Source organism: Carcharhinus amblyrhynchos, chromosome 14 (genome assembly GCF_965287045.1).
Source record: "Carcharhinus amblyrhynchos chromosome 14, sCarAmb.v2.hapA, whole genome shotgun sequence".
In the NCBI taxonomy this organism is placed as follows: Eukaryota; Metazoa; Chordata; class Chondrichthyes; order Carcharhiniformes; family Carcharhinidae; genus Carcharhinus; species Carcharhinus amblyrhynchos.
In genome coordinates, this window is record NC_137337.1 from 638,751 (window position 1) to 666,578 (window position 27,828).

General features: G+C 44.5%; 1 protein-coding gene across 1 annotated transcript; it reads left to right on the forward strand.

Annotated features, from left to right (window-relative positions):
* The first annotated feature begins 1,646 nt into the window (after positions 1-1,646).
* Positions 1,647-27,404, forward strand: zdhhc22 (zDHHC palmitoyltransferase 22). The gene is made up of 2 exons (XM_080201919.1): positions 1,647-1,729; positions 23,497-27,404. Exon 2 carries the CDS (start codon positions 23,513-23,515, stop codon positions 24,290-24,292), a length of 780 nt encoding a protein of 259 aa, XP_080058045.1. The 5' UTR covers positions 1,647-1,729; positions 23,497-23,512; the 3' UTR covers positions 24,293-27,404.
* The last annotated feature ends 424 nt before the right edge of the window (positions 27,405-27,828 follow it).

Genomic DNA, 27,828 nt, shown 5'->3' on the forward strand with positions numbered 1-27,828 from the left:
AACCTCCTCTGCACTCCCTCCAGGGCCAAAATATCCTTGCGCAGGTGCGGCGCCCAAAACTGCACACAGTACTCCAGCTGCGGCCTCACCAATGCCCTATACAGCTGCAGCAAGACCTCCCTACTTTTATATTCAATCCCCCTCGCTATGAAGGCCAGCATCCCATTCGCCTTCCTGACCACCTGCTGCACCTGCAAGCTGGGTTTTTGCGATTCATGCACAAGGACCCCGAGGTCCCTCTGCACCGTCGCCTGCTGCAGTTTTTCGCCACGTAAGTAATAGTCCTTCCTACCATTCTTCCTACCAAAGTGGACCACCAGAGATACATGTTCATAGCTCCTTAAAAGTAGAGTCACAGTTGGACAGAGTGGTGAAGAAGGCATTTGGCATGCTTGGTTTCATCGATCAGAACATTGAATACAGGAGTTGGGACGTCTTCTTGAAGTTGTACAAGACATTAGTAAGGCCACACTTGGAATACTGTGTGCAATTCTGGTCATCCTATTATAGAAAGGATATTAATAAACTAGAAAGAGTGCAGAAAAGATTTAGTAGGATGCTACCGGGACGTGATGGATTGAGTTATAAGGAGATGCTGGGTAGACTGTGACTTTTTTCTCTGGAGCGTAGGAAGCTGAGAGGTGATCTTATAGAGGTCTATAAAATAATGAGGGGCACAGATCAGCTAGATAGTCAATATCTTTTCCCAAAGGTAGGGGAGTCTAAAACTAGAGGGTACAGGTTTAAGGTGAGAGGGGAGAGATACAAAAGTGTCCACAGGGGCAATTTTTTCACACAGAGAGTGTGAGTTTCTGGAACAAGCTGCCAGAGGTAGTAGTAAAGGTGAGTACAATTTTATCTTTTAAAAAGCATTTAGATAGTTACAAGGGTACAATGCGTATAGAGGGATATGGGCCAAATGTGGACAATTGGGATTAGCTTAGGGGTTTTAAAAAAAGAGTGGCATGGACAAGTTGGGCCGAAGGGCCTGTGTTCATGCTGTAAACCTCTATAACTCCATGACTCTAATGCCAAAATCAAATGTAAAAATTTAGGATCTAGGCTAACTTCAACAAAACACTTTGGAGTTCCTGACCTGGGTCTTAACAACTGTGCATGGTGATCCCTCCTCTGTCTCTATCACTCTCTCTCTGCTCCTCTATCTGTACTTCTCATTTTTTTCCCATAGCTAGGTGCTATGACCTAGCATGTGCTCCCTGAAAGGGTGACTGAAGCAGATTCCGTGGTAACCTTCAGAAGACACATGCTGGAGGAGGAAAATAAAGTACAGAGCTAAGGGAAAAGAGCAATAGATGGGATTAATTAGTCGCTCATTCCAAGGGCTAGCATAATCATGATGGATCAAATGGCCTCTTTTTGTGCTATTTGATTTGATGATTCTATAGATGTGCTGATCCTGTACTCTGTGATCAAAATGGCAATATTACAGGTTAGATTCTGTAACAAAAAGGACAGGATAATGTTGCAGAGGAGACTGAGATGGGTTGGTTGAATTGCGGATCAGTGAGAGCTCTGTGTGCTGACAGTGATTCAAGTCATTGGCAGCACAGAAACTGCAGTTGTGGTAGCAGCCAGTTGGGGAGCAGCGAGCGGAACACAGGGCCCAACAGCAAGGGCACCGATTGCAGGGCAGGAGGACCTTAGCTGCAGCATTCAAACCCAGACCAGATCGAGACAAGAAAGGACACCGAACACATCCCAGATCCAGGTACCACATCAAACAAATGATTCACACATCAGCAGGGAGGGTAGAGAGAGGAGCTGTATTATCACCACCACTAATATTTATCCATTGCTCTTTCAAAAGGCACCGTGATTCGTATCATCTGTCGGCTTCGGCAAGACTGAGAGTCTGTGCAAGGACCAGATATGGCAGAGAGAGAGAGAAAGAGAGAGAACAATAGAAGCATTCTGGCAGAATACAGACTGACTGAAATCAAAAAGAGTCACTCACAAAGGCAGCCGCATGCAGAGAAATAGAGAGAGAGAGAAAGAGACAGAGCGAAATAAAGAGAGGGAATTAGAAGAGACCATGAAAGATACTCAGACATAGAGAGAGATGAGAGAATCAGACAGAGGGAGAGAGAGAGAGACAAAGAGAGAGCAACAGACAGAGAGTCATAGACACAGAGAGAGGGACAGGGTGAGACAAATATACAAAGATAGTGAGAGAGAGAGAGAGAGGGGCTGTGGGGGAGAGAGAGAGAGACAAAAGCAGAGAGTCAAAGATAGAGAAAGAGCATAGAAAGACAGACAAGATGGACAAAGAGAGGGACATACAGATACAGGGGAAAAGAGGGAGAAATACTGAGTGACAGAGGGGCAAAGAGGTAAAAATACAGATAGAATACAGAGACAGATAGAGGGACAGAGAAAGAGAAAGAGATAGAGCGATAGAGCAGAGAGACAAAAGAAGAACAGAAACAGAGACAGAGATAGAGTGAGAGAGAATGCGTGACACAGACAAAGGGACACAGAGAGAGACATGGAGAGAGAGACAGACACAGAGACTGACAGAGGGAGACAGAAAGAGACAGATAGAGTCACACACACACACACACACACACACACACACACACACACACACACACACACACACACACACACACACAGTCACCATTAACAACGTTGACTAGTGATCTTGCTCACCATAAATTTTGTTCACTAAATAACCTTAACCTTAAGGGAGCAGATACACGTCCCTTGCCCCCTTGTGCTCAATGACTTACCATGTGCCAATGCTAGCTTTGATGTGTCCTCTATATTAGACACAGTTGACAGAATTTTATGCTCTCCCACCCATGGAAGCTCAGAGGCGGAGGTGAACATAAAACTGCATAGGCTTCCTGTGCATGCCAACATTGCAGCGATTCAACGCTGAGATCCAGTGACACTTTGTTCACTTGTCCTGCCTTCTGACCGTATGTCTAGAGGACCTCCTGGGCCCCTGACAGTGCAGGACATCTCTCCTCTCTAGCTTCTCCATCAAGGGCCCCAGTGTGGGAAAAGCTCAGAGCACCCCCAGAGATTTGCAGGGGAATGGGAACCAGACTGCCAGAACAGATAGTGGAGCAGGGGTGAAAATAAATGATGTTAATAGTTCATGCAAAATCACAAATGGAAGGGTCGTGTGTGGTGGTAATAATCTTCTGATTATACATTATACATTATAGGAAGGATGTGGAGGCTTTGGAGAGGGTGCAGAGGAGGTTTACCAGGATGTTGCCTGGTATGGAGGGGAGGTCCTATGAGGAGAGACTGAGGGATTTGAGGTTGTTTTCGTTAGAAAGAAGGCGGCTAAGAGGGGACCTTATTGAAACATATAAGATGATTAGAGGTTTAGATAGGGTGGACAGTGATAGCCTTTTTCCTCGGATGGAGAAAGCTAGCACGAGGGGGCATGGCTTTAAATTAAGGGGTGGTAGTTATAGGATGTCAGGGGTAGGTTCTTTACCCAGAGGGTGGTGAGGGATTGGAATGCCCTACCTGCTGCAGTTGTAAATGCGCCTAGTTTGGGGGCGTTTAAGAGATCCGTGGATAGGTTTATGGACGAGAAGGGATTGGTTTAGGTTAGTGGGTCATTGTTTTGCAACTGGTCGGCGCAACATCGTGGGCCGAAGGGCCTGTTCTGCGCTGTAATGTTCTATGTTCTATGTTCTAGGTGTGTCTATTTCAAGGCCAGGAGTATTGTGGGGAAGGCAGACGAGTTGACAGCGTGGATTGACACATGGAAATATGACATTATAGCCATTAGTGAAACTTGGCTACAGGAGGGGCAGGACTGGCAGCTCAATGTTCCAGGGTTCCAATGTTTCAGATGTGATAGAGGCAGCGGGATGAAGGGTGGGGAGTAGCATTGCTACTCAGGGAAGATGTTGCAGCAGTGCTCAGGCAGGACAGATTAGAGGGCTTGTCTACCGAGGCCATATGGGTGGAGCTGAGAAACAAGAAAGGTATGACCACATTAATGGGGTTTTATTATAGACCACCCAATAATCAGTGAGAACTGGAGGAGCAAATCAGCAGAGAGATAGCAGACAAGTGCAGGAAACATAAAGTTGTGATAGTAAGGGATTTAAATTTTCCACATATAGATTGGGAATCCCACGCTGTTAAAGGTCTAGATAGGTTAGTGTTTGTAAAATGTGTTCAGGAAAATTTTCTAAATCAATATATAGAGGTGCCAACTACAGAGGATGCAATATTAGATCTCCTATTAGGAACTTAAGAGGGAAATCAGGAGGGCTAAAAGAAGACATAAGGTTGCTTTGGCAGACAGAGTGAAGCAAAGAGCTTCTATAGGTATGTAAGGAGCAAAAGGATAGTGAGGGATAAAATTGGTCCTCTTGAAGACCAGAGTGGTAGACTGTGTATGGAACCAAAAGAGATGGGGGAGTTACTAAATGGGTTTTTTACACCCGTATTTACTGAGGAAACAGGCATGGAGTCTACGGAAGTAGGGCAAACAGGTAGGGAGGTCATGGAACCTTTACAGATTAAAGGGGAGGTGGTGCTGGCTGTCGTAAGGCAAATCAGAGTGGATAAATCCCCAGGACTGGAGATGGTATTCCCATGGACCTTGAGGGAGGCTAGTGTTGAACTTGCAGGGGCCCTGGCAGACATATTTAAAATAACAGTATTCACAGGGGAGGTGCCGGATGATTGGAGGGTGGCTCATATTGTTCCGTTGTTTAAAAAAGGTTCCAAAAGGAATCCAGGAAATTATAGGCCAGTAAGTTTGATGTCAGTAGTAGATAAATTATTAGAAGGTGTGATATGGGATAGGATCTACAAATATTTGGATAGACAGGGACTTATTAGGGAGAGTCAACATGGCTTTGTGCATGGTAGGTCATGTTTGACCAATCAATTAGAGTTTTTCGAGGAGGTCACCAGGAAAGAGGATGAAGGAGAGGCGGTGGATGTTGTCGACCTGGATTTCAGCAAGGCCTTTGATAAGGTCCCTCATGGGAGGTTAGTTAGGAAGGTTCAGTCACTAGGTATACATGGGAAGGTTGTAAATTGGATTAGACACTGGCTCAACGGAAAAAGCCAGAGAGTCATTGTGGAGGATTGCTTCTCTGAGTGGAGGCCTGTGACTAGTGGAGTGCCGCAGGGATCGGTGTTGGGTCCATTGATGTTTGTCATCTATATCAATGATCTGGATGATAATGTGGTAAATTGGATCAGCAAATTTGCTGATGATACAAAGATTGGAGGTGTAGTAGACAGTGAGGAAGGTTTTCAAAACTTGCAGAGGGACTTGGACCAACTAGAAAAATGGGCTGAAAAATGGCAAATGGAATTTAACGCAGTCGAGTGTGTGGTATTTCACTTTGGAAGGACAAACCAAAGTAGAACATACAGGGTAAATGGTAGGACTCTTTCAGAGTGCAGTTGAACAGAGGGATCTGGGAATACAGGTACAGAATTCCCTAAAAGTGACATCACAGGTGGATAGGGTCGTAAAGAGTGCTTTTGGTACATTGGCCTTTATAAATCGGACTATCAAGTATAAAAGTTGGAGTGTTATGGTAAGGTTGTATAAGGCATTGGTGAGGCCGAATTTAGAGTATTGTGTACAGTTTTGGTCACCTAGTTACAGGAAGGATGTAAATAAGGTTGAAAGAGCACAGAGAAGGTTCACAAGGATGTTGCCGGGACTTGAGAAGCTGAGTTACAGAGAGAGATTGAATAGGTTAGGACTTTATTCCCTGGAGTGTAGAAGAATGAGGGGAGATTTGATAGAGGTGTATAAGATTTTGATGGGTACATATAGAGTGAATGCAAGCAGGCTTTTTCCACTGAGGCTAGGGGAGAAAAAAAACCAGAGGGCATGGGTTAAGGGTGAAAGGAGAAAAGTTTAAAGGGAATATTGGGGGGGCTTCTTCACACAGAGAGTGGTGGGAGTGTGGAATGAGCTGCCAGATAAAGTGGTAAATGCGGGGTCACTTTTAACATTTAAGAAAAACTTGGACAGGTTCATGGATGAGAGGGGTGTGGAGGGATATGGTCCAACTGCAGGTCAGTGGGGCTAGGCAAAAAATGGTTCGGCACAGACAAGAAGGGCCAAAAGGCTTGTTCCTGAGCTGTAATTTTCTATGGTTCTATGGAAATGAGTTAGGGCAAGTAACGGAAGTGTGTATAGGGGAACACTTTGGTTCCAGTGATCATAACACCATTAGTTTCAACGTGATCATGGATAAAGATAGATCTGGTCCTCAGGTTGAGGTTTTAAATTGGAAAAAGGCCAAATTTGAAGAAATGAGAAAGGATCAAAAAGCATGGATTGGGACAGGCTGTTCGCTGGCAAGATGTGATTGGTAAGTGGGAGGCCTTCAAAGGAGAAATTTTGAGAGCGCAGAGTTTGTATGTTCCTGTCGGGATTAAAGGCAAAGTGAATAAGAATAAGGAACCTTGGTTCTCGAGGGATATTGGAACACTGATAAAGAAGAGAGAGATGTATGACATGTATAGGCAACAGGGAGCAAATAAGATGCTCGAGGAGTATAAAAAGTGCAAGAAACTACTTAAGAAAGAAATCAAGAGGGCTAAAAGAAGACATGAGGTTGCTTTGGCAGTCAAGGTGAAAGATAATCCTAAGAGCTTCTACAGGTATATTAAGAGAAAAAGGATAGTAAGGGATAAAATTGGTCCTCTTGAAGATCAGAGTGGTCGGCTATGTATGGAATCAAAAGAAACAGGGGGAGATATTAAATGGATTTTTTGCATCCATATTTACTAAGGAAACCGGCATGGAGTCTACGGAAATAAGGCAAACAAGTAGGGAGGTCATGGAACCTATACAGATTAAAGGGGGAAGGAGGTGCTTGCTGTCTTGAGGCACATCAGAGTAGATAAATCCCCAGGACCGGACAGGGTAATCCCTCGGACCTTGAAGGAGACTAGTGTTGAAATCACAGGGGCAGGTATATTTAAAATGGCAGATATATTTAAAATATATTGGTATCCATGGGTGAGGTGCCAGATGATTGGAGGATAGCTCATGTTGTTCTGTTGTTTAAAAAAGGCTCAAAAAGTAATCCAGGAAATTATAGGCCGGTAAGCTTGACATCAGTAGTAGGTAAATTATTGGAAGGAGTACTAAGAGATAGGATCTATAAATACTTGGATAGACGGGGACTTATTAGGGAGAGTCAACACGGCTTTGTGCGTGGTAGGTCATGTTTAGCCAATCATTTAGAGTTTTTCGAGGAGGTTACCAGGAAGGTGGATGAAGGGAAGGCAGTGGATGTTGTTTACATGGACTTTAGTAAGGCCTTTGACAAGGTCCCACATGGGAGGTTAGTTAGGAAGGTTCAGTCGCCGGGTATACATGGAGAGGTAGTAAATTGGATTAGACATTGGCTCAATGGAAGAAGCCAGAGTGTGGTAGTGGAGGATTGCTTCTCTGAGTTGAGCCTGTGACTAGTGGAGTGCCACAGGGATCAGTGCTGGGTTCATTGTTGTTTGTCATCTATATCAATGATCTGGATGATAATGTGGTAAATTGGATCAGCAAATTTGATGATAATACAAAGATTGGAGGTGTAGTGGACAGTGAGGAAGGTTTTCAAAGCTTGCAGAGGGATTTGGACCAACTAGAAAAATGGGCTGAAAAATGGCAAATGGAATTTAACGCAGACAAGTGTGAGGTATTGCACTTTGGAAGGACAAACCAAAGTAGAACGTACGGGGTAAATGGTAGGACTCTGAAGAGTGCAGTTGAACAGAGGGATCTGAGAATACAGATACATAATTCCCTAAAAGTGGTGTCATGGGTAGATAGAGTCGTAAAGAGTGCTTTTGGTACATTGGCCTTTATAAATCAGACTATTGAGTATAAGAGTTGGAATGTTATGGTGAGGCCGAATTTAGAGTATTATGTGCAGTTTTGGTCACCTAATTACAGGAAGGATGTAAATAAGGTTGAAAGAGTACAGAGAAGGTTCACAAGAATGTTGCCAGGACTTGAGAAGCTGAGTTACAGAGAGAGATTGAACAGGTTAGGACTTTATTCCCTGGAATGTAGAAGAATGAGGGGAGATTTGATAGAGGTGTATAAGATTATGATGGATATTGATGGAGTGAATGCAAGCAGGCTTTTTCCACTGAGGCTAGGGGAGAAAAAAACCAGAGGGCATGGGTTAAGGGTGAAAGGAGAAAAGTTTAAACGGAATATTAGGGGAGGGATTCTTCACGCAGAGAGTGGTGGGAGTGTGGAATGAGCTGCCAGATAAAGTGGTAAATGCGGTGTCACTTTTAACATTTAAGACAAACTTGGACGGGTTCATGGATGAAAGGGGTGTGGAGGGATACGGTCCAGGTGCAGGTCAGTGGGACTAGGCAGAAAAATGGTTCAGCACAGACAAGAAGAGCTGAAAGGCCTGTTTCTGTCCTGTAATTTTCTATGGTTCACCCGCTCGCTCTGATTGTCACACATTGATGATTCTTTCACAGCTCAATATTCTGAATGTCCTCACACCACAAACAGCCATAATTAATTCTAAAAATCCAGATGTGGGAACCTGAAATAAAAATAGAAAATGCTGGAAATACTCAACCGTCAATCAGCATCTGCAATAAGCACAGCACAGTAGCTGAGTGTTAGCACTGCTGCCTCACAGTGCCAGGGACCCAGGTTTGATTCCCAGCAACATGGTAGCACAGTGGTTAGCACTTCTGCCTCACAGCGCCAGGGACCCAGGTTTGATTCCTGTGGCAAAGTGGTTAGCACTGCTGCCTCACAGCACCAGGCACCCGGGTTTGATTCCAGCCATGGATCACTGTTTGTGTAAAGTTTGCACACTCTCCCCATGTCCGCCCCAGGTTTCCTCTGATTTCTACCCACACGCCAAAGATATGTGATTTGGCCATGGTAAATTACCCCCTAGCATCCCAAGATGAATATGTTAGGAGGGGTTAGTCAGGCAAATATGTGGGGTGATGGGGATAAGGCCTGGGTGGAATGCTCTGTCGGAGAGTGTGTGTATATTCGATGGGTCGAATGTCTTCCCTAGGCCAAATGTTCTCCCTTTGCACTGTAGGGATTTTATGAAATTACCATTTAAAATTAAAGGGTTGCCCATTTATGACAGATGAGGAGAAATTGTTTCTCTGAGGATAGTAAAGTTTTTGAACACTTCCTCAGAAGACAGTGGAAGCAGAATCTTTGAATATTTTTACATCAGAGGTGGACAGATTCTTAAAAAACAAGGTGGTGATAGGTTATCAGGAGGAAGCTGGGAATCTGGAGTTGAGGTTACAGTGAGATTAGCCTGTTGAATGGCAGAGCATGTTTGGGGGACTGAGTAGCCTACTCTTGTTTCTAATCCATACATTCAGATGTTGGTGGCTAGAGGGGGTGTGAAATTGTGAATCGTGAACTGCTGTCTAAAAGCAAAAACAAGACAAAAACGAGGGTAAAGCCAAAACCTACAAAAGAAATGAAACTGAAAGGGAGATTACAGTCTGAAATTTTCAAGGACATTGTTGAGTCTGGGTGCTGTTCACTAAACAATATAGGAGGCCAAGGGAGAAGAGATTAGTACAACAGCAAGGCAGAAAATTCAAATGACAAGAAGCATATAGTCATACTTCCAAACTGAATGTTGCATTCTGGAAAACGGTCACTCAGTTTGCATTTGGTCTCCCCAGAGACCAAAGAGGAAACTGCATCGTAAGTAGTGAATACATTATACTAAATTAGAAGAAGTGAATCACTGCTTCACTTAGGAGTATTTGGGGCCTTGGACAGAGTTGGAGTGTCATTTTGAGTACAGAGTGTTGTTATAAGCCTTTCCTGTATTTAATTGTTTTAACTGGTGTCTGTTGAGAGTTCTGAGCATGTGTGGGTTTTGGAAGACTTTTCAGTCTGTAACAGTGTTCTGCAAGATCTGTTTTACTAGTACTCCTGTTTTCATAGTTATTACAGTTCTGCTACATTGCTGTTAGTGTTATTTTACTATATAAAGAAGATCCTTTTAAACAACACATTTGATTACCTTTATTGTTACCACATCTTTTTGGCCTCTTTTAGATACCACATCTTTTTGGTGACAAGGGGAAAACGGAAAAAAAAAACAAAGTTTTTTCATGTTCAGCATAGCCATACAATTACATACAGTAAATAGCTAGTTTACATCATGCATTTATTCAACAGGATTTCAAATTGGCAGCACCATGTTCACAGTGGTCTGTGAGTTCATTGAGAGAAGCGACATCTGGTAGAATATGCAGAGGTGCAGCATTTCTTTTTAGCAAATGGAACAGAAGATGAAGTAAAGTAGCACTTGATTCTCCAGAGTGTGTGTGGGGCAAAGACTTATACATTGATGAGAAATCTGGCCATGCCATGGACTCTGGGGGAGATGTAATTTATAGATTTAGTTGCTCTGAGCCAGAATCTCTAACCTGAAGCCCACAGTGACTGTTCGAATATTCAAATTTCATAGTTCATTCAAATTTTCAAGAAGCAGGGCAATAAATAGCTAACTTTGTGGCAGAATTACACAGCTTTCAGATCACTGTGATTTCGGAGCAGTTTTAGGAGATGTGCTCAGAGCTAGGCTGGTCTGCGGCACTAACAAAGACAGCATTCAGTGTTAGTTGTGGGAGGAAGTCACATGGATTTTTAAAAGGTTCCAGAAATTTATCAGCTCATGGAAATGGCTGTCAGTAATGTTAGATATTCAAAGGTTAATGCTGGTGCCCAGGTAGGGCTGCTGCACCAAGCATAATAAGAAGCTATAAGCAGAAAGGTGAAAGCAGTTTTTGATAAGCAAGGGGATTAAGGGTTATGGGGAGAAGGCGGGAATGTGGAACTGAGACACGACAGATCAGCCATGATCTTATTGAATGGCGGGGCAGGCTCGAAGGGCCAGATGGCCTACTCCTGCTCCTATTTCTTATGTTCTTATGTTCAGTGGAGTGTTTTAGGTCTGGTGGGCCACAGTACGTGAATTATTGCAAGAGGTAGAAGTGGTTGTTTTCACTGGCCGATGAAACCAGAAGTAGCAAGTATAGCCTCAAAATAAGGGGGAGCAGATTTAGGACTGAGTTGAGGAGGAACTTCTTCATGCAAAGGGTTGTGAATCTGTGGAATTCCCTGTCCAGTGAAGCAGTTGAGGCTACCTCATTGAATGTTTTTAAGGCAAAGATAGATTATTGAAAAGCAAAGGAATTAAGGGCTATGGTGAACAGGCGGGTAAGTGGAACTGAGACCACGAAAAGATCAGCCATGAACTTATTGAATGGTGAAGCAAACTCAAGGGGCTAGACAGCCTACTCCTGCTCTTAGTTCTTATATTCTTATAACATTCCACCCCCTTACTGATCAAGAATCTATCTACCAGTGTCTTCAAAACATTCAAAAGCTCTCCTTCTACCAGCTTCTAAGGAAAAGACACAAGCCCCTTAGAGAAAGAAAAATCTCCTCATCTCTGTCAGGTCACCTCTTATTCTTCTACAACCTCAGTAGATGAGGGAGTTATAACTGCTATTTTGCAATCTAAATGAAACATTCCTAAAACTAGGGAATTTCAAAAAGTTAAAATCAATGCAGCAACTATCTCCCCATCCACTTCTTTTCAGACCTGAGAAAGAAGTCTATCAGGAGTTGTCAGCCTGCAGCTCCAACAACTTGCTCACTGCCACTTCCCTGGTGATTATAATTTTCCTGAGTTCCTCCCTCCTCTTCATTTCCTGATTTGCAGCTACTTCTGAGATGTTGTATCCTCTGTAGTAAAGACTGATTCAAAATACCTGTTCAATTCATCTGCCATCTCCTTATTTTCCATTAATTGCCCAGGCTCATTTTCTATTGAACCAATGTTAATTTTTAAAAGTCATTCCTTTTTCATAATCTATTGAAACTCTTACCATCTGTCTTTATCTTTCTAGCTAGTTTTCTGTTGTTCTCTACTTTTTCCTTTCTCATCAATCTCTTTTTAGTCATTCTTTGCTGTTTTTTATCTTCTGTTCAGTATTCTGACCTGCCATCCAAGTTTTGCATCTAAATGCTATTTTTAAATCTGACACTATCTTTAGCTTTTTTAGCTAACCACAAATGGTGTGTCCACACCTTGGAATTTTTCCTTCTCATTAGGCTGCATCTACTCTTGGGTGTTTGGGAATATCTCCTTAAATGTCTGTCACTGCATCTCTATGGACCTAATTTTCCATTTCATTTTAGCTAGCTGTGCATTCATTACCTCATAATTGCCCTTATTTAAGTTTAAAATACTATTCTTGGACTCACTCTTCTCTCCCTCAAACCAGATGTGAAATTCAATCAAATTATGATCACTGCCACCTCCTGGTGCCTTCACTATCAGGTGATTAATAACTTCCATCTCAATGCACAATACCAAGTCTAGTATAGTCTGCTCTCTGATTGGCGTCAGAATGTGCTTTGCTAAGAAATTATCTGGAAAACATTCTATGAATTCCTTATCAAGCCTACCTTTGCAATCTGATTTTTCCACTACACAGATTAAATTCCCTCATAATTATCACTGTACCCTTCTGACATTATTATTATTCTCTCTCATTATTTCCTGCTACCACGTGATTACTATTAGGGAGCCTGTACTCGACTCCCACAATGATTTATTGCTGTTATCATTTCTCATCTACTCAAACCGTTTCAGTATCCTGGTTTCCTGAACTTAGGTCACCCCTCTCTGTGCAATTACCATCCTTAATTAAGACAGCCACCAATCCAATTTTTTCTGGCTTCCTGTCTTTCCTTCAATAGTTCAATTCTAATCTCATCATCCTGTAGCAATGTCTCTGTGGCTTTTGTACTTACTATTTCTATTAGGCTGTCAGTTAATTTATTGTGATTCAAATGCTATGTGCTTTCAGATACAGAGCCTTTGGTTTTGTCCTATATTATTTTTGTAACATCCAGCATTATCTGTTAATTTAGTCTTAGATTTGTACTTTCGATCCATTCTATCATGGTCTGTTTATCATTTCCCACTTTAATGCCTTTCTCTCCTGCCTTGTTGCTCCTCTTTGATTTAACACATCTTCCCAGATTTGATCCTTTGCTCCCATTATTTAGTTCAAAGTCCTTTCTACTTCCCTAGTTATGCAGCTGACTTGAACACAATCTCAACATAGCTCAGACTATCCCAAAAATATAGCCCCCACTTTCTGTAGTCCAGGTGCTAGTGTCCATGAACTGAACCCGCTTCTCCCAGACCAGTCTTTAAGCCATGCACTCATCTCTCCTCAACTTTTCTGCTTTTTAGTTTGGTGCCTTGCTTCTCATACTGAGTTTGCTGAACCTCTTTCCACCAATGTTATTGGCATCTACATGGACCACAACAATGGCACCCTCCCCCCTCCACTGGAAGTTCTTCTCCAGCTCTGAGCAGATGTCCCAAAACCGCCATCTGAATACCGGCTCTTTGCTGTATAGTGTGAATCCCCCTCGCCATACTGTCCCCTACTGCTACTATATTCCTTTTTTCTCCCCCCAACTTGAATGGATTTCTGTACAATGGTACCATGGTCAGTCAGCTCATCCATCCTGCAATCCCCATTTCATCCAAACGAGTTGAGAGATTTTCAGACCTATTGGTCAACTGCAAAGGCTGAAGATCCTGCACTCCTGCCCTCTGGGTTCTCACTCACAGTCACACCCTCCTGTCCCTGACCACTGACCAAATCAGAAGACCCTATCGTCAGAGTGGTGACTGCCTCCTGGTACAAACATGCAAGAAATATTCCCCCTTCCTCTGTTGGAGCATCTACAGTTCAGCCTCCAGCTCACAGACTCTGAGCCAAAGCTTCTCCAGTCTCAAATATTTAATACAGATGTGATGTGGAGATGCCGGCTTTGGACTGAGGTGGTCACAGTCAGAAGTCTCACAACACCAGGTTAAAGTCCAACAGGTTTATTTGGAATCATGAGCTTTCAGAGAGCTGCTCCTTCATCAGGTGAGTACATCTGTATTTAATACAGATGTGTTTGCTCTCAATCAGACTGACAGCCAGGAACTCCTACATGCATCTAGAGTTTCTGAAGTTATGCTAACAGATCACAAGAACCACCTGCTCTCTCTCCCACTATAACTAGGTGTTCCGGGTCCCTCCAGCTGGGAGAGGTAAACATAGAAACATAGAACATTACAGCGCAGAACAGGCCCTTCGGCCCACGATGTTGCGCCGACCAGTTAAAAAACAATGACCCTCTAACCTAAACCAAACCTTTACCATCCATAAACCTATCCACGGATCTCTTAAACGCCCCCAAGCTAGGTGCATTTACAACTGCAGCAGGCAGGGCATTCCAATCCCTCACCACCCGCTGGGTAAAGAACCTACCCCTGACATCCGTCCTATAACTACCACCCCTTAATTTAAAGCTATGCCCCCTCGTGCTAGCTTTCTCCATCCGAGGAAAAAGGCTATCACTGTCCACCCTATCTAAACCTCTAATCATCTTATATGTTTCAATAAGGTCCCCTCGTAGCCGCCTTCTTTCTAACGAAAACAACCTCAAATCCCTCAGTCTCTCCTCGTAGGACCTCCCCTCCATACCAGGCAACATCCTGGTAAACCTCCTCTGCACCCTCTCCAATGCCTCCACATCCTTCCTATAATGTGGGGACCAGAACTGTACACAATACTCCAAGTGCGGACGCACCAGAGTTTTGTACAGTTGCAACATGACGCTGCGACTCCTAAATTCAATCCCCCTACCAATAAACGCCAAGACACCGTATGCCTTCCTAACAACCCTATCTACTTGATTCCCAACTTTCAGGGATCTATGTACACATACACCTAGATCCCTCTGTTCATCCACACTATTCAGAGTCCTACCGTTAGCCCTATACTCTACACATCCGTTATTCCTGCCAAAGTGAATTACCTCACACTTTTCCGCATTAAACTCCATCCTCCACCTCTCGGCCCAGCTCTGCAACTTGTCCAAGTCTTCCTGTAGACTAAGACACCCTTCCTCAGTATCTACCACACCTCCGACTTTGGTGTCATCAGCAAATTTACTAATCCACCCAGCTATACCCTCATCCAGATCATTTATAAAAATTACAAACAGCAGTGGCCCCAAAACAGATCCCTGAGGCACACCACTCGTAACTGAACTCCATGTTGAATACTTACCATCAACCACCACCAGCCCAATTAGTTCATGTTAACATTTTTTTATTTATTCTTTCACAAGATGTGAGCATCATTGCGCATCCCTAACTGTTCTTGAGAAGGTGGGGATGAACTGCCTTCTTGAACAGCTGCAGACCATGTGGTATAGGTACACCCCCAGTGCTTTTAGCAAGAGAGTTCCAGGATTTTGACCCAGTGATGGTGAAGGAACAGTGATACATTTCCAAGTCAGGATGGTGAATAACTAGGTGGGGAACTTGTAGGTAGTGGTGTTCCCATGTGCCTGCTGCTCTTGTCCTCTAGGTGGTAAAGCCTGTGGATTTAGATGGTGCTGCAGAAGAGGCCATTGGTGAGTTGCTGCAATGCATCTTGTGTCTAGTACACACTACTGCCACTGTGAGTCGGTGTTGAAGGAAATAGATGAAGGCAATGGATTGAGTGCCAATCAAGCAGGCTGCTGAGGACTGAATGGTGTCAAGCTTCTTGTATGCTATTGGAACTGCACTTATCCAGGCAAGTTGAGAATTATCCATCACACTGCTGCTTATGCCTTTTAGATGATGCACAGGCTTTGGTGGTTTTGGAGATGAGTTAGTCGTTGCAGAATTTCCAGCCTCTGATCTGTTCTTGTAGCCACAGTATTTATATGACTACTCCAGAGATAACTGCTCAGTGATAACCCCCAAGATATTGATAATGGGGACTCAGTGATGGGAATGTCATTGACTGTGAGGGGGATGTGGTTAGATTCGCTCTTGTTGAGTATGGTCATTTTGTCATGTGGCATCTGTTGGGCGTAAAAATTACTTTACACTTATTAATACATGTCTGAATATTATCCAGGTGTGTTCACTGACTAATTCAGTATCTCAGGAGTCACAAACAGAACTGAACATTGTGTATCATCAGTTAACATCCTCATTTCTGACCTTGTGATGTAGAGAAGATCATTGATGAAGCAGCTGAAGGTGGTTGGACATGGGCACTACGTGAAAGAACCCCTGCAGTCATGTCCTGGGACTGAGATAATTGTTTTGCAATGGATCCCTGAAACCACTCTAAATCAAATGCTGCACCGATGTCAAGGCCAGTCACCCTCACCTCACATACGGAGTTCAGCTCTTCTGTCCATGTTTTTACTGAGGCTGTAATGAGGTCAGGGCCCAAGTGGCCCTTGTGGAATCCAAATTAAACATAAGAGATCAGGTTATTGCTATGTAAGTGCCACTCAATAGCACTGTTGATTCACTTTGCTGATGAGGTGATAATTGGCTGGGTTGGATTTGTGCCAGGGCACACCTGGGCAATTGTCAACATTGTTATGTAGATGCCAGTGTTGTAACTGTACTGGAATAGCTTGGCTAGGCACACAGTAGTCCTGGAGCACAAATCTTCAGGACTATTGCCAGAATTTTATCAGGGTTCATATCAGGTGGAATGAATCAAATTGGCAAGAGACTGACAATCACAATACTGGGGACCTCGAGAGGAGGCAGAGATGGACCAGCTGTTCGGTATTTCTGGCTGAAGATTGTAGCCTTGTCTTTTACACAGATGTGCTGGGTTCCTCCATCATTGAGGATGGGGATATTTATGGAGCCTCCTCCTCTGATGAGTTGTTTAATTGTCCACCACCATTCACCTGGATGTGGCAGGTCTGCAGAGTTTAGATCTGATCCACTGGTTGTGCGATCACTTAGTTTTGTCTATCACTCGTTGCTTATGCTGTTTGGCACTGTCCTGTGTTATAGGTTCAGCAGGTTGACACCTCAATTTTAGCTATGCCTGATGTTGCACCTGGCATGTCCCCTTGCACTTTTCATTGAACTTGGGCTGATTCCTCAGATTGATGCTAATGAGAGTGAGGGGTATGCCAGGCTATGAGGTTGCAGGTTTAGTCATGTACAATTCTGCTGCTGCTGATGGTCCACCACAGAGTCTGGGAATGGTGTCCCTGCAGGCAGCGTCACAGTGAAACATAAGAACATAAGAAATAGGAGCAGGAGTAGGCCATCTAGCCCTTCGAGCCTGTCCCGCCATTCAATAAGATCATGGCTGCTCTGAAGTGGCTCAGTTCCACATTCCCGCTTTCTCCCCATAACCCTTAATTCCCTTGTCTATCAGAAAACTATCTACCCATGACTTAAATATACTTAGCGAGGTAGCCTCCACCACTTCAACAGGCAGAGAATTCCAGAGATTCACCACCCTTTGAGTGAAGAAGTTCCTCCTCAACTCCGTTCTAAACTGCCCCCCCCTTATCTTGAGGCTGTGCCTTCTAGTCCTGCTATCCTTTCTGAGCAGGAAGAATCTCTCTACCTCTACCCTATCCATCCCCTTCATTATCTTATACGTCTCTATAAGATCCCCCCTCATCCTTCTAAACTCCAACGAGTACAGACCCAGTCTATTCAGTCTCTCTCAAACAGTCTGGGAATGGTGTCCCTAAAGGCAGCGTCACAGTGAAGCAGTCTGGGAATGGTGTCATAAGAACATAAGAAATAGGAGCAGGAGTAGGCCATCTAGCCCTTCGAGCCTGCCCCACCATTCAATAAGATCATGGCTGATCTCAAGTGGATCAGTTCCACGTTCCCGCTTTCTCCCCATAACCCTTAATTCCCTTGTCTATCAGAAACCTATTTACCCGTGACTTAAATATATTCAACGAGGTAGCCTCCACCACTTCAATGGACAGAGAATTCCAGAGATTCACCACCCTTTGAGTGAAGAAATTCCTCCTCAACTCTGTTCTAAAGAGCCCCCCACCACACCCCCCCGCTAATTTTGAGGCTGTGCCCTCTAGTTCTGTTTTCCTTTCTAAGCGGGAAGAATCTCTCAACCTCTAAGGAGTGCAGGAAGGCAGGGAGTGCCGGAAGGCAGGGAGAGAACTCAGGGAGTTCCAGAAGGCGGGGAGTGCCGGAAGGCAGGGAGTGCCGGAAGGCAGGGAGTGCCGGAAGGCAGGGAGTACAGGAAGGCAGGGATTACCGGAAGGCAGGGATTACCGGAAGGCAGGGATTACCGGAAGGCAGGGATTACCGGAAGGCAGGGATTACCGGAAGGCAGGGAGTACCGGAAGGCAGGGAGTACCGGAAGGCAGGGAGTACCAGAGGCTCCTATGGCCACCCTACTTTCGATGTGGGTATGCCGGCGTTGGACTGGCGTAAACACAGTAAAAAGTCTGACAACACCAGGTTTTAGTCCAACCTATTTATTTGATAATATTCTCACTAGCTTTCGAGGGGACAGCCTCTTCGTCAGGTGAATGGAGAGTTCTGGCCTCAGACAGAGCATATAAAGCACAGACAGTTTAGAGATTACTGATTAAAATGCGAATCCTTACACCTAACCTGCTGTTCAAGACCTGAAGTGGCTGATAATGTGAGTGGTAGGAGCACTGATCACAGTTTAAAGAGATGTGTATTGTCTCCAGACAGTACAGTAAGTGAGGTTTTGCAAACCCAGGCAAGTCACGGGGGTTACAGATAGTGCGACATGAACCCAAGATCCCTGTTGAGACCATCCTCATGTGTGCGGAACTTGGCTATCAGTCTCTGTTCAGCGACTCTGCGCTGTCGTGTGTCGTGAAGGCCGCCTTGGAGAATGCTTACCCGAAGGTCAGAGGCTGAATGCCCGTGACCACTGAAGTGTTCGCCAACAGGAAGGGAACAGTCTTGCCTGGTGACTGTCGAGCGATGTTCATTCATCCGTTGTCGTAGCGTCTGCATGGTCTCCCCAATGTACCATGCTTCGGGACATCCTTTCTTGCAACGTATCAGGTAGACAATGTTGGCCGAGTTGCAAGAGTATTTACCATGTACCTGGTGGATGGTACTCTCACGTGTGATGATGGTGTCCATGTCGATGATCCGGCATGTCTTGCAGAGGTTGCTGTGACAGGGTTGTGTGGTATTGTGGTCACTGTTCTCCTGAAGGCTGGGTAGTTTGCTGCGAACAATGGTCTGTTTGAGGTTGTGTGGTTGTCTGAAAGCAAGAAGTGGGGGTGTGGGGATGGCCCTGGCGAGATGTTCGTCTTCATCAATGATATGTTGAAGACTCCGGAGAAGATGTCGTAGCTTCTCCGCTCCGGGGAAGTACTGGACGACGAAGGGAACTCTGTCCACTGTGTCCCGTGTTTGTCTTCTGAGGAGATCGGTGCGGTTTTTCGCTGTGGCACATCGAAACTGCCGATCTATGAGTCGAGCACCATATCCTGTTCTTACGAGGGCATCTTTCAGGGTCTGGAGGTGTCTGTCACGATCCTCCTCATCTGAGCAAATCCTGTGTATACGGAGGGCTTGTCCATAGGGAATGGCTTCTTTAACATGTTTAGGGTGGAAACTGGAGAAGTGGAGCACTGTGAGATTGTCTGTGGGCTTGCGGTACAGTGAGGTGCTGAGGTGACCGTCCTTAATGGAGATGCGTGTGTCCAAGAATGCAACTGATTCTGGGGAATAGTCCATGGTGAGTCTGATGGTGGGGTGGAATTTGTTGATATCATCATATAGTTGTTTCAGTGATTGTTCACCATGAGGCCAGAGGAAGAAAATGTCATCGATGTATCTAGTGTACAGCATCGGTTGAAGATTCTGTGCAGTGAAGAAGTCTTGTTCGAACCTGTGCATGAAGACGTTGGCATATTGAGGCGCAAATTTGGTCCCCATGGCTGTTCCATGTGTCTGGATGAAAAACTGGTTGTTGAAGGTGAAGACATTGTGGTCCAGGATAAAGTGGATGAGTTGTAAAATTGCATCTGGAAACTGGCAGTTGTCAGCATTGAGTACTGATGCAGTCGCAGCAACGCCATCGTCGTGGGGGATGTTGGTGTAGAGCGCTGAGACATCCATTGTGACGAGGAGTGTCCCTGGTTCAACTGCTCCATGTGTGCTGAGTTTCAGTAGGAAGTCCGTAGTGTCGCGACAAAAGCTGGGGGTTCTTTGTACAATGGGTTTCAGGATGCCCTCGACGTAGCCGGAGAGGTTCTCACACAGAGTTCCATTGCCCGATACGATGGGACGGCCAGGTGTGTTTGCCTTGTGTATCTTTGGGAGGCAGTAGAGATCTCCAATGCGGGGAGTACGTGGAATGAGAGCACGGAGGGAAAAACCGCACCGATCTCCTCAGAAGACAAACACGGGACACAGTGGACAGAGTTCCCTTCGTCGTCCAGTACTTCCCCGGAGCGGAGAAGCTACGACATCTTCTCCGGAGTCTTCAACATATCATTGATGAAGACGAACATCTCGCCAGGGCCATCCCCACACCCCCACTTCTTGCTTTCAGACAACCAAACAACCTCAAACAGACCATTGTTCTCAGCAAACTACCCAGCCTTCAGGAGAACAGTGACCACAATACCACACAACCCTGTCACAGCAACCTCTGCAAGACATGCCGGATCATCGACATGGACACCATCATCACACGTGAGAATACCATCCACCAGGTACATGGTAAATACTCTTGCAACTCGGCCAACATTGTCTACCTGATACGTTGCAAGAAAGGATGTCCCGAAGCATGGTACATTGGGGAGACCATGCAGACGCTACGACAACGGATGAATGAACATCGCTCGACAGTCACCAGGCAAGACTGTTCCCTTCCTGTTGGCGAACACTTCAGTGGTCACGGGCATTCAGCCTCTGACCTTCGGGTAAGCATTCTCCAAGGCGGCCTTCACGACACACGACAGCGCAGAGTCGCTGAACAGAGACTGATAGCCAAGTTCCGCACACATGAGGATGGTCTCAACAGGGATCTTGGGTTCATGTCGCACTATCTGTAACCCCCGTGACTTGCCTGGGTTTGCAAAACCTCACTTACTGTACTGTCTGGAGACAATACACATCTCTTTAAACTGTGATCAGTGCTCCTACCACTCACATTATCAGCCACTTCAGGTCTTGAACAGCAGGTTAGGTGTAAGGATTCGCATTTTAATCAGTAATCTCTAAACTGTCTGTGCTTTATATGCTCTGTCTGAGGCCAGAACTCTCCATTCACCTGACGAAGAGGCTGTCCCCTCGAAAGCTAGTGAGAATATTATCAAATAAATAGGTTGGACTAAAACCTGGTGTTGTCAGACTTTTTACTGTGTTCACCCTACTTTCTCACAGGTATACCGATTTGGATACGGTTGAGGGAGATGATTGTGCCGGGGCAAGCAGTGGCAGCCAACTTCATGGCACATGGCTGGTCTGCTACACGAAAGGGGAGGAAGAGTGGCGGGTTTACAGTGAGGGTGCGGGATTCAACTATAAGGGAACAGACAGCCATTTCTGTGGCTGCAAATGAAATGTCCAGATGGTGTGCAGCCTCCCGAGTGCCAGGGTCAGGGATGTCAATGAATGTCTGCAGGGCATCCTGATGCAGGGTGAACAGACAGAGATTGTGGTACAGGTACCAATGATATAGGCAGAAAGAGGAATGAGGTCCTGCATTCTTTTTAAAAGGGGGTTCACTTTGGAATGTGAGCAAGTTGCCTTTTCCGAGAAGTCACATGCTTTCAGCTAAATGGCCAACAAGACTTCTGAGGAGGTGACAGCTATTTGTATACTTGAACTGGAGGGAAAAAGCTACTGTTTTCAGGCTACGAGGCTGTCCGAGCATTTTACTGGAAACCACCTGAGATAAGGTTCAGTTACAAACTTGCTTTCTGGACTCAGTTTGGGAATAAACTGAGAAGGTGAAGATTGTGTAACTCACTCTGTCCCTATCTTGTCTGCAATTCAGTGTGGTTACCAATATCCAGCTACGAATCCTCCTCAATATCATTTGTCTCTACTTGGAAACTTGAGGAACTGAGACAGGAAGTTTTACAAGATTATGACAGGCTTGGATAAAGTGGATAGTCAAATGTGAATCTATTCAAAGTCTTATACAGCTGCAACATGATTTCTCAATTCCTATACTCAATACCCCGACGGATGAAGGCCAGCATGCCATATGCCTTCTTGACCACCTTGTCCACCTAAGTTGCCACCTTCAGGGAACTGTGCATCTGCATGCCTAGATCCCTCTGTATGTTAATATTTCTAATGGATCTACCATTTACTGTATACTTTCCTTCTGCAGTAGACCTTCCAAATCACATCACCTCACACACAGTTACACTTCCAGATTACAAATTATATGTTAACTAGTTTCACAATTTGTTTTGAAAAGGGAGTTTGGTTTCATAACCAATCAATCTTTGAGTTTATTGAAAGAAGACTAGTTAAAGTCTATTTTATTCTGAGTCTAACAAAAGTGAATATAAACAATTGGCCATTTTGGTGAGCAAATAAAACATTTACATTTATGGTGACACCTGTGCAGAAATGGGGCGCACTCTTCCTGTCCCGGCCTTAACAGCAGCTAACAGGATCAACTCTCTCTGGACTGTATAACCGTGCTGCCACTTCTGGTGGTTCTATCTTGCTGGTGAGACAGGTCATACGCAATGGTTGTGTCTGGGATTATCTGTAAAGTATAATTCTGTGAGTATGACTATGTCAGACTGTTGCTTGACTATTCTGTGAGACAGCTCTCCCAATTTTGACCCAAACCCCCAGATGTTAGTAAGAAGGTCTTTGCAGCTTTAACAGGGCTGGATTTTCCATTGTTGTTTCATTGCTGCGCTTAGGTTGATGCCAGTTTCATTCCTTCCTAACTTTTCTGTTGTGCTTTGTTATGTGAGAGACTTGCTAGGCCATTGCAGCAGATATTTAAGAATCAACCACTTTGACACTTTTAACTTACATCTGAGCAGAAAGTCCTTATTGCATTTACTCGCCTGTTTCCACTTCCCTCCATCCAGATATTCAATTTAACCTAACACAAAGGTAGTTTGCCCCTCAGTTACCATAAGTGAATTCCACCTCAAAACCTCCGTTTAATCTTGTATCTATGTTCCTTGTTCTAAACATTTTCCATCGGGAAAAAGATACAAAAGTCTGAGGACACGTACCAACTGACTCAAAGAACAGCTTCTTCCCTGCAGCTGTCAGATTTCATTAAGTTGCATTAAGTTGATTTTTCTCTACACCTTAGCTATGACTAACATTACATTCTGCACGTTCTCCTTTCCTTTTCCTCTATGTACTCTATGAACAGTGTGCGCAAGAAACTATACTTTTCACTGTATATGAATGCATTTCATAATAATAAACCAAATCAAAATCAAACCCAAATATTGAAAGTCTGTTTTTATCTATCCCCTCACATGCTTTCTGATCATTAAAGACTACCCAATATTAGCCTATAAACCAGATTGTTGCATTTTTTAACCCAATATTCCATCCCCTCACTTAGCAGAAAAATTTGCCGTGATTCACTGTTTGCTTTCTTTTTCAGGAGGGAATGTTCTAGGATGCTGAAGCTGAGGATCTTGAACACTATAGCTCCCTCATACTTTCTTGGAGTCTCCATCACCACCATGATCCTTCAGAGCTTTGTTTTCATTCCCACTATCTTTGCTGATGACTTCCAACGACCATGGTCATACCATGGCTGCCACTTCATTTTCTTTCACTATATCTCAGCTAATGTTTTAGGAAACTACTTCCTGATCCTGTGGTACCCATCAGAGAGCCTACAGACCAGCAGTGCTTGCTCCAGTGGGAATGAACCCCTGCAGCCAGGCAGCCACTTCTGCAAGTTGTGCAGCAAAGTTATCCTGAGGCGAGACCACCATTGCTTCTTTACAGCAAACTGTATCGGGAACAGGAACATGCGTTACTTTCTGATGTTTGGATGGTATACCTCTATTGTCTGTCTCTATTCCTTAGTGGTAGGTGTGGCTTACTTGAGTGTGGAATACCATCTCTCCTTTGAGAATCCCCTCACCTTCCTCACCCTCCTTCCCCTCTCGTTCTTCCACTTCTTCTTCAGTATGATCCCATCGTTTCAGTTGTTCCTCGTGCTGATGCTGTATATCTGGTTAGGGATTGGTCTCACTTGTGCTGGGTTCTGCTGCCAACAAATTCTGTTGGTAGCTCGAGGTCGTACCTGGTACCATCTAAAGAAAGGGATGCCTGCGGTACGCTGCACTCCATGGGGAGTCAATCTTCAGGATGTGTTTGGGAAGCGTTGGTTGCTGGGATTTTTCTTCCCGATTCCAACAGTACATGTGGATCTAAAGGACAAATAGAACTGAATTCCCAGGTGTCCGCATGCTTCCCAAACCCACTGTCCTGAATTCCCCAGTACACCCATGCTTCCCAAACCAATTGTATTATATCCTCAGGTTATTCTGCATTAGGAATGAGGCTATAATCACATTGTCCTGAATACCCTGAATTTGAACACAGTTGATCAATCCATGAAGGATGGGTAGCACATCACTTCATCTGTGCATATTCAAGATTACCCTCCTTACCAATGTCACCTTTCTGCTGTATTGTGGTTTTTTTAACATGTATTGATTATTGAAGACTTCCATCATAACTACACTCTGGTATGAACAGAAAAAGGTAAAACCCAGTGACAGTCAGGTCATCACAGGATATAAATTGAGTGAAAGGTGTGTTTAACTGCGATGACAGTATGTAAACCCAGTGTACAAATATCCCAAGGGCTGTTGATCATGAGAATGTATTTGAATTCAGGATGGAACACATTGATGTTGCACCTGCTGCTCACCAGTTTGGACACGACAAACTGCGACTGCATGAAGCAGGCTAGGATTGGGACACAGCAGGTTATAGCCACATTCTACACTTTATCTGTGATTAAAAGGGAGATTTTAATCAAGGTGTTTAAAAATGATCAAAGGATTTGTTAGCGTAGATGAAGAGAAGCTATTTCCAAAGGTCTGTCTATCCAGCAGAGCTGGAATGTTCAGGGAATGATGGCTGAAAGTACGGCCTCACAGAGTGGAAATCTGGAACTTATTCACAAACAGCAGTTGAGATTAAAGTCAATGGAGCCTTCAACAATCAGATTGATAGCTTTTTATTACGCAATCATGGTGGATAAACAGAGTTACATAGGAACATATATAATTTATAGCACATGAGGAGGACATTCAGTCCATTGTGTCTGTACCAGTCAGAAGCATCCGGCCCAATTCCACTTTCTAGCTCTCAGTCCATAGCCCTGTAGACTTCACCGGGCTTCATATCCAAGTATAGGGCTTCGCTGCTAATAAAAACAGGAGCTTCCTATCCACTCTATCTAAATCCCTCTTTACTTTATAAACCTCAATTAAATCTCCCTTTAGCTCCTCTTCCAAACAATCGCAGTCTATCCAAACTTTCTCCATAGCTAAAATTGGACAATTCAAGCAACATCTTCAATAATCTCCTCTGTATTCCCTCTCGTCTGATTAATTCCTTCCTGTATTGCAGTGGGCAAAACTGCGTGTAATACTCTAGCTATGGCCTCTCTAGTGTTTTATACATTTCTGCCTTAACCTCCCCCATTCATAAACTTACAGCCTTATTTAATAAAGTGTTCCAGCTGCCACCTTAACCACTCTGTCTGCCTGTCTTGTTAACCGCTCTGTCTGCCTGTCCCGTTAACCGCTCTGTCTGCCTGTCCCGTTAACCGCTCTGCCTGTCCCGTTAACCGCTCTGCCTGTCCCGTTAACTGCTCTGTCTGCCTGTCCCGTTAACCGCTCTGTCTGCCTGTCCCGTTAACCGCTCTGCCTGTCCCATTAACCACTGTCTGCCTGTCCCATTAACCGCTCTGTCTGCCTGTCCCATTAACCGCTCTGCCTGTCCCGTTAACTGCTCTGCCTGTCCCATTAACCACTCTGTCTGCCTGTCCCATTAACCACTCTGTCTGCCTGTCCCATTAACCACTCTGTCTGCCTGTCCCATTAACCACTCTGTCTGCCTGTCCCATTAACCACTCTGTCTGCCTGTCCCATTAACCACTCTGTCTGCCTGTCCCATTAACCACTCTGTCTGCCTGTCCCATTAACCACTCTGTCTGCCTGTCCCATTAACCACTCTGTCTGTCCCGTTAACCACTCTGTCTGTCCCATTAACCACTCTGCTTGACCTGTTAACGCTCTATCTGCCTGTCCCGTTAATCGCTCTGTCTGTCCCATTAACCGCTCTGTCTGCTTGTCCCATTGACCACTCTGCCTGTCCTATTAACTGCACTGCCTGTCCCGTTAACCGCTCTGTCCACCTGTCCCACTAACCGCTCTGTCTGCCTGTCCTGTTAACTGCTCTATGTGCCTGTCCCTTTAACCACTCTGCCTGTCCTGTTAACCATTCTGTCTGCCTGTCCCAGTGACCACTCTGCCTGTCCCATTAACCGCTCTATCTGCCTGTCCTGTTAACCACTCTTTCTATCTCATTAATCGCTCTATCTGCCTGTCCTATTAACCACTCTGTCTGCTTGTCCCTTTAACCGCTCTACCTGTCCTAGTTCAGGGATCGATGACCAGTTCCCTCTGTGTCTCTACACCCCTCAGTATCCTCCCATTTATTTCACACTTCACACCTTGCTATATTGAACACCATTGGACACTTTTCCGTCACTCGTGACTATAGAACATAGAACATAGTCTACTCTCTTGATATCTTCCTGAAGTTTACAGCTTTCTTCTTTTCGACTGACCAGAAGACTAATGATTTTTATCATCTTCAAACTTCTTCAAAATGGTCCCTATGTTGGCCAGCCAGCAATGCCCATGTCCTACAAATGAATAAATCTATATGTATATTTCCCATAAACAGCAAGAGACCTGCCACTGAACTCAGTGAAACCCAACTGGAAACAACATTCCAGCAACAGAAACATCCGTCAACCATTTCCTTTTGCTTCCTGTCACTGAGACAATGTAAGTTCCAATTTGTCAGCTTCACTTGGATCCCATGACGTATTAATTCTCTGGCTGGTCTGCTATATGGGACTTTGTCAAAATCCTTGCTAAATTCCATGTAGACACATCCAATGCACTAACTTCATCAAAGCACTTCAACCACATGGGATTTACTGCCTTTAGCTGAAGCAGAAACAGTGTCAATATTTCAAACTAATTTGAATATGTGGTTGAAAAGATGTGGGAACAGGGTGTTAATGTGATGAGGAGGTTCAGATGTGGCTGGAGAGATGTGGGAACAGGAGGTTAATGTGATGAGGGCATTCAACTTTGCATTGGAGAGTAAACATGAACTGGTTGAGTTGAATGGTCCATTCCCATTGATGTAACTTCTGTGTATTTCCCTTGTTACTAAATAAAGTGATTTGATTAAATCACTTGGATCTTAATTATTTGAAATAAAACAGACTGTGCCACAACCAAGTCAAATAGCATCTGTATAAAGCAATGATTCAGAGATACATCCATCAGAGCACTGACACCATGTGGCATTAATCTTAGAAACAATTTGTGCGTCTGATGGTTCCCTCTCACTATAGCCCCGTCAGCACCATATCCCCATCACCAGCTTCCCATAACCCCTCAGTCTCCCACAGCCCCTGTAGCTCCCCCTCTCTATTTGCACTAACTGTTCCCCAGGTCATACAGCCATAGAGGATTACATCATGGAAACAGGCCCCTCGGCCCAACTTGTCCATGGCAACCACTGAGCTGGTCCCAATTGCCTGCATTTGGCCCATATCCCTCTATACCAATCTTACTCATGTAACTATCTAACTGCTTTTTAAAAGGCAAAATTGTACCCACCTCTGGCAGCTTGTTCTGGATATTCACCACCTTCTGTGTGA

What these genes read in the sequence shown, in the direction of transcription:
- zdhhc22 (XM_080201919.1), top strand. Translation starts at nt 23,513, where the DNA reads ATGCTGAAGCTGAGGATCTTGAACACTATAGCTCCCTCATACTTTCTT.